Here is a 12,312-nt window from a genome sequence, read left to right on the forward strand (position 1 = left end):
CTAATGATAGACACATAGTCTTGACACATAGTCCTGACACATAGTCAAGGGCAACCTTTATAGTGAAATTTTAAAGACAACTAAATTAAGTAAAAGTTCAGATTTGATTAAGTAGTATCTTATTTGCTGTCTAATGAGATAGAAGCTATACATTGAGCTGAAAAGTAATCTGGCCTAACGGGTGTCACAAATTTTCTTACTCTATTTAGGAAACGTAGCAAGCTAGGGAACTATAGCATTGCTGTTGTGGTTCACCTTGTTCTGTGAGGCAACATGGGCTGTAAATAACATGCCACTGATAAAAGCAAACACTAAGTGGCATAGTACATTTGTTTTGAGGGTAGCAGTAAAAGAAACAGACCTAGTAGTAACACCACTCTAGATATCATATCCTGTGCTGCTAAACATTTTGGAACATCTTTCTATTTTTCCCCCATGAAATAGAACCAAACTTCAAAACCAAAGTCTGTGCTAGGAAATACAAGCTACTTTTGCATCTACCATATGTTACCAAAGACCTACACTGGGTTAGCCTTATGCACTGACATACTGCTTACTAACACTAAGGCGTGGGTATGGATTTACACAATAACACAGGGTGGTAGGACACACCAGCACTGCTGCACGCAGCATGAGTATTTACGGTCATTATGTTCCAGCAGCTATTACAAAATTCAGCACTTACACTGTTTTTCATTCACTTCTACTTCAGCCTCATATTCTACTTTTGGAAACACTGCAGTAGGCTTAATACTAAATCAGTGAGAGCGACCCCACAACCACAGGAAGACAGAACTGCTATAAAAGGTGAAAAAGATGAGAGGATACTCTATGGAGTATGACAATACAAAATAACTCAGAATTAGAATGTGCTTAGCCGAGATGGCTGATAAATATTTCATGAGGCTGACAAAATTACTACTTACCTCAGGGTAAGTAATAAGCACTGCATTGTTCGAACTGTTGATTTTAATAATGAGGGCTACTGCTCTGTTGTTGCTTATCCCTTTTGTGGAAGTCTTCCTAAAGTGTAATATTGTTTGGTCCCAAGGTACCAAACAATTTTTTAACCAAGTCATCCAACCACCCCCACCCAATGTGGTGAATTTGAATCAGTTCTTGAAGCTTAACTTTTTGAATTCTGTTATTGTAACTGATGTGTTCCTTGATCAGAAAACATCAGAAGACCTGCATCAACTATAGTCAAAATTATAGAGTCATTAACTACTAAATTTTAATTCTCCACTGAAGTTAGAAATATGACACATTCAAGCATTAGGGACAACATGGTCACATGTGCTGCATCTCAGAGCCACAGGCAATGAGAACCAAGTCAAGAACAGAGGTGTCTGTGACAGGCCATCAGCTATGATAGTTATGACAGCACACAGAGGTGGGGCCCCAAAAGACATTACTATTAAAAGCAGCATGTTGTCTTCTGTGAATTAGGCATATGTTCACACTGGAGAACTGTGTCATGAAGCATTAAAAAAACCTGCGGAAGACCTCTTAACACTACTTCATACGAATGTAAAATAAGAATTTTACTGTTCATTTTAAGTGATCAGTTTTAAGAGCTACAGCCAGCGTGACCAAAATGTGTACTGCTCCAGCATACCAAAGTGAGAACAACTTTGAGCCACAACAGACTACTGGGATTCGGGGTTCAAGCCTCTTCTGAGACATGTCAACCCTAGCATCACAGTATCGCCTACCTGTACAAACATGGACATCACATTGCCTCTATAGAAAACCTCCCAGTCGTAGAGCCTTGATGGTGCCGTAACATTCTGAATATTTCATTTTAATAATTAAGAGAAAAAATTGCTGATACCAACTCTGGAAACATTTCAGTACTACTCACTTTAACTAAGATGATACACTCTGTCATTATACATCATCCATATTACCAGCAATGTCCATTCCTTGGCAATTCAAAGCTCTAGCAATGCTCCAAAGTGGCTTATAACAGCACTGATAATTTCCACAAAATGACATGGAAAACCTATTTGCAATTCCAGTAACACTCTCCAACAAAGCGCATGTGGGAATGTGCTCCCTCATTTCAGGCATGTCAGCAGTTCTTTAAACAAGAGTCAATGTTTCCATTCAAATCCCTTATTTTTCAAGAGGTTGCAGAGTCAGCCCTCAGGGAGAGAGAACTGATACTAGCAGTTTCAGGTGCTTTCATGCAGTCTTGTATCTCAAAAACAGTCTTTTTTTTCTTTTTTCTAAAGAAAGTTTAAGCCATTAGCTCATAATATGGATGGCTGCCTTCTGGAACTGGGAGGGGAGAAAGGGGTGCAAGACACTAAAATTACTTCTAAAAGAAGGTATTTTGGAAAATAAGCTGTAACACCTCCACAATGTCATTTTTTTCCAGCAAACAGTTCCTAAAGACCTAGAACTAATCTCCCTTTGGTGGCTAATGTTGACAAGCTATAAAGTGAGTCTTGGCATTTTGTGTAACCTGGAAAAAAGACCTGGAAAACCATTTTACAGCCTCATCCTGGATTTAACTAATACTCATCTGATACATCAAACAATTACATTAGTAATAACTTTAAGATTCTGAGAAAGTGAGAAAGTTATGAAAGAGTTTGAGGACAGAAGTAACCATTATTATGTGTAATCTGACTTTTATATAAAATTTAAGCCATACAATTCCAACCCCAAGTTTCTGCATCAGAAAAACTCCTCCTTGGAGCACTCGGTGAACTTTTGGGACTTCCTAAAACTTGCAGTACTGGTTTTCAGCAGTAGAGGAGATCTTAAAGTGAAGTGCTTGGGTCTGTTTTGTGCTGTTGAACATCTTCCTTTTAATTACCTCTTTTATATAAAGATGGATGGTAGAAACCAAAAGTGTCTGTATTCTCCTCTGCGTGTCAACCTTGTTGTCCAGGGCTGTGAACAACTGACCAGGATTCAATAATATACCTGGCAGCCACTAAATCCTTCTAGGCTTGGAATGGTGAGTGAGCATTCAAATAATGTTTTGATGAGGTTTTCTATCCTTTTATTCTTTTTTCTTTTTTTCTTTTTAATAATACCTCATTAGAAACCAGAACAGTATGAAATTTTTGTATTTCTCAAAGACTGCCAAGAACATATAGGAACCATTAACATCTAACACAAATGCACATAAAGAATCATTAGTGGAAAGTAAATTTTATAGACACACTTCTATAATGTCAAGAAAGTAGCACAGATATATGTGTACTATCTCACTAACCAACAAGGATCTGTCAAAAGAAGTGAAGCCAGGAATAATACACTTATCCAAACAACATATGAAATTCAAAGTTATCCATGTTCTGAACAAAATTATGATTTCCCAATTAAACAAAAAACTAGGTACAAAAACTTGTGTAGAAGAACTGGAGTCAGTAAAGCTTTGGGTGGGAAAACAGGTATCTTGGGAAACAAGTTTTACTGAGTATTCAGTGAAAAGATTTCACCACAGAGTTAGAGAAAACAATAGCCAGTAGTCCATATCTACCAGAAACAAAGCACTGGGCATATTTGCAGCGTGCACTTTATATGGCAACACTCGATATGATGAAGAAAATAACTGGTGTGAGGAAACAAAACCACAAGAAATCTTACAAACGCTAGCAAGGAAAACAGAGCATTAACCATCACCATCACAGATGAAAAGTAAAGAGCAGCAAACAGACAAGTCAGACTAGTTTCTGTCCTGCCCCTCTTAACCAGCAGAGGATGAGCAAGCGAGTGAATCCTAGTGACAAACAATCATCTACTTCTCTTAAACTCATAGTTATGCAAGACAACTGCCAAGGAAATATGAAAAACAACAGTTAGTCACATAAAAAGCTTTTACATTTCTCTTTTTTTGATTCCTTCCACTGTGCTACAGTTCCCCTTTCTTGCATACAAGACCTATTCAGAATTCATAACAATGTGTTTACATCTGGATTTTCGTTTTGTTCCATATTTAGCATGCCCCTTCTTCTCAGTCTATCTTTTATGTGTTTCTTATCTTCTATTATTCATCATCAGTTCTCATGATCAGGACTTGATAAAAATGAGGAAAAGCTTCTTCATAGGTTCCAAAAAGCTTTGGATATGGCCATGAGTATCTTGTTTTGCCTTGCATCACTCTTTACTGCTCCGTTAACTGCAACAATAGCAACCTTTTGCTAATAATTTTAAGCGTGCCTTTGAATTCTCAAATCATACAAGTGCTTTCAACAAACAATTTTTTCCAATAAAGCCACTGAATTTGAAGGAAAAGGTTCAGGCTCTCTATACCATGAGTTGTTCATTTCATACCTTTTTTCTGTGATCTCATAGCAATTTCTGAGACAACCCACGAAGCAAGTGTAAGGTACCCCTCAGTTCTTTGTTTCATTGACAGTCATGAAACAAACTGGAATTAGAGAGTTTTTTAACCTTTGAAAGGAAACATTTTGTAAAACATTACCACAACCATTGGTATGGAGCAAACACACAGAGACTAATCCCTTTACCCAGTGCACTGGATAACACACATTATAGTGTACTTGAATCTGCAAATATTAGAACATAAATAAGACTTGTTATGTTCTCATGTGTTATATTACATTTCACAGCAGATGTATATACAAGCTCTTGCTAAAAGAGAAACTGCACTTCATTTGGTATTGACTTAATGAAGGAATTCTCACATTAATCTCTTAAGCTGTACTGCTCTTTAGAAAAACAGACTCTGTGGAAAAGAAAACCTCCATAAATCTCTTCAGCTCTCTCCAGAAAAATAGGCTTTTTGTAGGCCAGTGATTTTCTTTGCACCTTTTCTTGTGGAAACAATTAGCTTAGCAATTTTAAAGTATTAGGTGGGCCCAGCTGCAGGCTCCTGGTGTCTTTCCTATTATATAGCAATGTCTCTACAGAAAGAACAAGAATCTAGTCTCATAGTACTATAAGACATCAGTCGGAAATACATAAGTGAGCTCCTAATAAGGTTAGATCTTGAAGGAGCTTTCACTTACCTGAGGCCATCACAGATTTCAGCCTTTTTGCCAGATACGATTCTAATTCAAGACTCTTTGTTAGCGCAAGGACAAAATACTATGTTGCAACGCACTTGTCAAAATCCCTGAAATTGAACTCAAACTGTCAGAGGCACATTTACTCCCTTGGACAAGCCCAATTAATTGGTTCTTCAATGATTAAAAAAAAAAAAACAAACCTCTGAAGTCAGACCTGTTGCTCTTACTTTTGTCATGGATGTAGTAACCAAATTTCATACAGAAGTTCAGGTTCAAAACTGTGGCCATGGACAGCTAAAAAGTCTGTGTTGCCAACAATACTGATTTGTTCAACTGATTGTTTTGAAAGCTGATTATGGGAATGAAATCCTGTTCCACACAGCATGTACATTTTTCCAAAATAGTCTTTAGCTTAATTTATACATTTCCCTTTTATTTAATCTCATGTACAATACAGTTAGTATTAGGATTGATTTCTGTCCTATTATACTGTCTAACTTGAAAAAGTTAATTGCTTGGCTATGGACATTGAAAATACTTTTGCTGTAATTGGCAAGAGTATCAGTATCCAAGTGATTACCAGTGTAGCAAACAATGATAATTACAATAACAGTAGGAAGGCCACCTGTATCTACTGTATGTTGAAAATTTAGTGCAGTTATTAGTCCAATATATAAATAATATATGTCTGATCTGAAGCAAATAGAAATCTTTCATAGACCTGTTTTAGAGTGTTTACAGCATATTTAAACACCCTTCAAAACAAATTCAAGGATATGTCTCTGCTCATCTGTGTAGGTAAAAAATAATAACAGCAGTAGAGTACAAAAAAAAGATAGCTGGCAACAATTTATATCCAAAAGCTTTTTACCATCTGTTTGTACAAAGCCAAGTGTTTAAGAATACTCCTTTCTAAAAATCAAATAAATGAAACACTATCGCAAAACTTCATCTTATATTACATCACTTCGTGATGAGCTACTTTATAGATGGCAATTTCACACAGTTGAGTATCCATGTAAATTACAATAAGAAAAATTAAGCACATAGCTAAATTTAAATGTGTCACTAGACCCTTTAAAGAAAAATAGTTGCAATCTTGTTTACTAACACGAGTTGTTTACACAAGATTGTGTAACTAAACATCTTTGTGGGCTGGAATCATGCGATAGTTCCTAAAATTGTCTAGGCATAATAAAGACAGCAATTTTTGATTAGAAGGGTAGAGTTGAAAGATCCTCTTAAACGGCAGCCACAACATCTATATGAACATTGTCATGCAATGCTGTAGATAAAGTAACAAATAAAATAAATAAAACACACTAACTAAAATTGGTGGAAAAAGATGTGCAGCTGTGCAATGTCTGGGTGCAACTTTGGAGGATGTTTTGAAAATTTGGCTCAGAATGGCTTCTTTTACTGGAGTTTATAGCTCAACCTCACAGTCATTTATGTATAGCTGCCTGTGTATTTAATCAAAAGTAATAAGCCAGATGCTTCAAATTAAAGACAGTTAAAAAAATCTATTCCAATACATAAATATAAATTCTGAAACAGTTTTTGGTCTTAGATGCTATGAGTATTAAACTATGAAAGCTTATTTATTTTACTAAATATAATCATACAAGATGAGAACTTTGAAATTTAATCTTTAAGTCATCTAAATATTTGCATGACAGCAAAATACAAAGAATTTAACTAAAACCAGTGGCAGCACAGTAGCGAGTGCAAATGCCAAACATTTGGTCTCATTTGGTCTCATGAATAGCTTCTCAGAAATATTTTTATTTAAATAATAAATGTAAATACTGGGCCATGTTCTCTGTTGCTCTCTCAGGAAGAGACAATGATTATTCTGAATTATCATGGCAAAGTCAGGCAAACATTTCCTTTAAATATTTAAGACTTTTTTTGTTTAGATAGATCATTTACAGAATAGATTTACAGGATCTTTGGTGAAGAATTCTGCCAGGAAAATCAGGTCTTACAAGTTGTGAAAATTCCAACAGCTGCATGATATGACACTTGACAAATCTGACTCCCAGTGTTGTAAAATCCTGAACAACTAAGCAAACTACAAAGTAATCGACACCACTGCTCCACAAAAAAAAAAAAAAAAAAAAAACACACCCAAACCCAAACAAACAAAAAAGCAAAGATAAATTTTTCAGCCCAATCATTCTTTGATTCATACTAACTTTTCATCTGGTTTTCCATCAATTTAGTGGAGTTACTAATGATTTACCAGCATAAAACTCTTTACTCATAAAAGAGCAACCAGATCCTTTCGGTCTAAAATATTTAGTAGGAGTATTGGTTAGAAAAATACATCTTAGGAAATTCTCTTTCACTGTAAGTAGCATGCTGCAGCAGCATATGAAGAATACAGAATACTTACTTTAAGGGCTATATCCTGATAAATATGTATGTTGTTATTTCATCCTAAAGCTCATCACCAGCACAGTTTAATTGTTCAGAGAAAAGTTGTTTTAAGGTTGTTCAACATATCCCTTAAAGATGTCTCTAAAAGCCAGCATGTACAAGAACTCCTTGTGCTTACTTGCTACAATCCACATTTTCAACTCATTTAATCAGAAATATCTAAGGGAGAACTTGAGAAGTGGAGTTCCACAAATCTCCGTTCACGGTTACCTTCTAGAACATAAGATGACTTCTTGAAATCAAACCACTCACTGAAGAAGACTGCAACTCTAGCAAGGAATTCATAACTTGTAAAGAAGAAAATGGAAGACAGTGGGAACAGCATAACAAAGAGAAAGGAAGTCAACAGGACCTACATGGAAGAGTCTACAATCACTGCATTGTGATTGCAGCAGAGGTCAGCATATCTGCACTGGTATCGTAGCTGTGAGCTCATGGAAAAAGTCATGATGTAACAACAGAGACTTCAAAGTGGACTCAACTGCAAATTCTGTTCAAACTCTCCACCAGGCTTGTGCAGCCCACAATGAAATCTGTGCTGCTCTGTCCTCACTGTAACCAAAACACTGAGATCAAAGTTAGTAGGGATAGATTTATCATGCTAACATCACTCCTTCAATTGCAATACACACAGACTCAGTGCCTTGACGGGGTAAGCAGAAAGAATTATCTTCCATTCACTGGGATACAGAATGTTCAAGGGAGTACTTTTGTGTCCCCTCAAAGCAAAAGCCATTGGCAAGAAGCTACTCCTACAACTGCAATAATGTCATTAACTTCCAGATATCATGAACTTGATCCCATTCTTTACTATGGAATCACAACATACTTGGATTAGAAAAAAAAAAATTAAGAAAAAAAATCAGTGTGAACTATTTCAGCAATAAAAAAAACCCCGCCATCATCCAACCATTAATTCTCCTCCCAAAGAGACCCTGTGATTGGGCCAGAACCATTCATTCTTTTCTTGCACAGACATGCAGCATGACTAGATGTCACTTTCTGCTGTCCTAAGTAACTATTCCAAATAAATCCAAAAGCCTCATTGACATGCTTAGCAGATCCATGGAAAGTCTCAATACATTATTTTGTATGAGATAACTTGCAAGTCTGTGGCAGGATGCTACCCTACTGCATGCTTTCTTATAGCACAGCACAGTCTTCCAGGTCTTAGTCCCTCATTTCCCTCACAGTTCTTTGCATAGCTGACACAACATATTTAAGGCAGTGACCTCTTTCGTAGGTCTATGTCTACTCATGAAATTCAAAAGGTTTTTAAAAATTCTCAGCATGTCTGAAAAGCATACTAGCATACAATGCAGTGACTGGCAGTCATCTCCATACACTACACACTACATCTCACTAGCAAGAGATTAGCAAGCTCATATATTTTTTAGCAGCAAGAGTTTCATGTAAATTAACTGTTGAGTATTTATTTTGAGTTTTGGTAAATTCTACAGCCAGGGTTCAATGCCATACTATCACAGGTAGATTGCTAGCAATATTGGAGTTAGCTAGCTCAGGACTAACTGAACATCATCTATGCAAGCAGCAATCACAGGAGTAATAATGTAGACATACTCATAGGGAGCTCACAGGGTCTGGCACAGAATTCAGGTCTTCTCTTGTTCTTCCTGCTTCTTCCTTTGTTCATCATTTCTCTCTGTTCCAACCTTCTTGATAGCACTTCTCTTCATCAGATTTGTATGCACAAGCAATTTAACTATAAGCAAGGGTGTCCAAGTACAGCACACCTTTGAGAGGACTTGTTTCTTCCTTTGTCACTCAGGATCTCCCACTACTTCCTGCTGAGACCTTTGCAATTCAGGTCTTTCACTTCTTTTCAGTAGATAAAGCACTTCATTCTGCTTTGTTTTTCTACTTCTATGATTGTACTATTGAGAACCGCTTGAGTTTTGTCCTAATCCAGCACACTGTATCAGTGGGAGAAATCAGAGTTTACTCTTTCTTCTGACATAGAAATACATGTGTTCTCATTAAGGCAACTTCATTACTCCTCTTTTTTTTTTTTTTTTTTTTTGTTGCACTGTCTTGTGTATAACTATAAATAGATTTCAACCTGCACAAAGTCCTGTTGTTAAGATTTGGTCCGGTACCAGATGGAGCAAGTATGTAACTACACTTCTTACTCCATGTCAGTTGATGGTAGTCCATTGCATTCAGCTGAAGCTCTCCCATGACCTACAGAATTCTTTGGAATATTCTAACTTGATCAGCTCATTTAATTTCTTAGATTTCCATCTTCCTCTGTGAATGCAGTCTGTTAGTAGAGATGTTTCTCTTCAGGTTTCCTACACAAGTATATCAGCCATTGTGCCCATGTTCATATTAAACTATAGCTGAAGAGACCCTGTTTTTTCTCTTCAGTTTTGAGGTATTTGGTGTTGTAGCCTCAAACTATTTTTATCTATTTAAATCTCTATCATTAAACTGTGAGGATTTTTTGGTGAAGAACATTAAGAAGCATAGGCATGGCATATCAGTTCAGCTGATACAGCCCAATGAAAAATATTCACTAAACACAGAAACCTCTCAAAAGCCAATATAATTTTTCATTGCCATTAAAGGACCTCTATAGCTAGAGATACAAATATCAAAAGCCATCTACAAGAAGAAAACTTACAATCAAAATCTATCTTGTACTCCCTCAGGAAATGAAGAAAGATATATCAAGAAAAAGAAATTTTACTCTACTTTGTCCCTTTTTTCTCTTATTGACTGGACATAGTTAAATTAAATGCAAACTCAAAAAAGTATGTAAGACAACAAATATTCTTTGAGGGCTCATTGTAATCATCGTGGTCTTGCTGCAGTCTCTGGTGCCTGAGCAATAACTCAGGCCAAGAATATCATGTACAGAAAAACACTGCAGTGCTGTGATTTCATGCCTAGTGTTACCTTACAGTTTAAGTAGCTCCCTTGGCTCTTACACTTGCAGCAATTAGAATTTCCAGACAGCTCAGTGGCAGATATTCTAGGCGCTCTCTATATTGCAGCAATGGCAGAGGGCAGTCAATTCTTACCATGAACGAATTAAATTCACTGGTATAACACATGGCTGTAAACCTAAAGACTTTTAAAGCTTTCGAAGTTTTCATTCTGCCTTTTATAGTTACAAAGCAACAACAGCCAGCTACGTGAAGTCTCAATTTTTATCATGGGCTAAGACTTACAGTAGGATATGAAGGTCCCCATACCACTGTTTCTGGATCTCATGAAATACACTACTATACTTTTCTTCTCATGCTAGTCTTTTCAGTAAACCAGTTACTCAAACATAGCAGAACACTATCTACTGAAGAACAAACACGTGATCGGAAGAATGGAGCATCAGACAAAGAAGAGGGATTGCCTGACATATGTTCTTGATTTATTGGTCTAGTTGCCTGAAGTTGGAATTTTATCAGGATTGTATCCTAAATCAGAGAGACAATATACTTTTCCATTATCAGGAAGGTACTTAATATATCCAGATGACAAAGGTTAAACTATACATAATGTCAACTTTGACAGCTTCCCTTCTTCTTCTGACCTGAAGTCCATAAGGACTGCAAATAATTAGCGCTCTAGAAAAGTCAGAGCTCTAGACCTTCAGCAGATTTTTCAGGTTGTTTTTGTGAGCAGATACTCATTCTGGAGTTTCAAGTGACACTGTGGCATTATTACAGATTGCTGCATTAGACACCCTTCTTCCCTGCCTGCTATTAAAACTTTGCTAAGGTAAATTCTGCTACTGCAGTTAACTATACATTCCAACTCCCTGACCATCTTTGCAAAAGTTAGCTGGGCAAACAAGCAACTGAATGCATTTTAACTACACAGTTAACTGGTTTTTGCAGATGTGTAAGGAGTTTCTGTCTATTTCTGACTATTGTTGGTTGCAACCTCTAATTTGCTGCTTTTAATTTCAACACCCATCTATAATGAACATATCTGATTTACAAACAACATTCAAATATATTTAAAACTAAATATTACAGGAAAAGATCAGACAATGAGAGGGGAAAGAGGAGTGAAGAGACAACTTAGTAAACAAAATGGGAAATAGCTGCAGTCAAAGCCTGAGAGCTTACCAGGCACTTTATTAAACTGCAATGCACTACTTTACAATGCTGCTTTTAAAATATGTTAACACTATATCACAGTTCCCGGCAGCATGAAGTCTTTCCAGAAAACGTGTCATCACTGTATGCAGTGTATTTTATAGCCAGTATAATTTAATTTTATTGTATCCAATAATATTTTTCTGAAATTCTAGGAAGTCTCCCCACAAAAGATAAGTAATGGCCATATTTTAATCAGCTGGCACAAAGTCTAACCACCATACTGCAGAAAGAAAAGCCTTTATTACACCAAAATGTCCTCAGTTTCATGTTGCCTCTGTGGAGGAGGTCGTGAATAAAACCTGCAAGAATCTCATTCAAGTATTATGTGGCATTAAAACCCTTAAACTATGAAGTTATTTAATTTGAAGACTGATCTCTACAGTTTAACTATTCTTGATAGACAAAGCTGAATAAACTCAGAATCCTACACGTTGTACTATTATCACAAGAAAAACTGAAAATTATGTTAACAAAGCCTGAAATATATGTCATTTGTTTCATATGTCCACAAGCATTCTGAAAAGGCAAACTGTACACGTCTAAGTAAAACAACATAGTTTTCCTTTTCTTACCAGACTTGGATTTCTGCTTTGCAATCTGCCCATGATTGGGAAACGCTGCTGTGGAGCCCGGTATAGCCATTCTTTCCTCTAAATCAGACTCTGGAATTGTAGTACAGCCACCTAGTTGAAAATGGAAGAACCTTAATGTGGTGTTTATGTAGCAAAACAAAATCATCAGTACATAATTAA

The 12,312-nt window shown here is 36.4% G+C and overlaps 1 protein-coding gene across 5 annotated transcripts in view; it reads right to left on the reverse strand.

The window, feature by feature from the left end:
* BBS9 (Bardet-Biedl syndrome 9) overlaps nucleotides 1-12,312 on the reverse strand; it is a 321,079-nt gene that overhangs the window by 109,354 nt on the left and 199,413 nt on the right. For all 5 annotated transcript variants that reach the window (XM_074858732.1, XM_074858706.1, XM_074858724.1 and 2 more), the window contains one exon: nucleotides 12,133-12,243. In XM_074858732.1, the coding sequence (XP_074714833.1) occupies nucleotides 12,133-12,243 (111 nt within the window). The remainder of the gene's footprint in view (nucleotides 1-12,132; nucleotides 12,244-12,312) is intronic.

Source organism: Strix uralensis, chromosome 1 (genome assembly GCF_047716275.1).
Source record: "Strix uralensis isolate ZFMK-TIS-50842 chromosome 1, bStrUra1, whole genome shotgun sequence".
Taxonomy (NCBI): Eukaryota; Metazoa; Chordata; class Aves; order Strigiformes; family Strigidae; genus Strix; species Strix uralensis.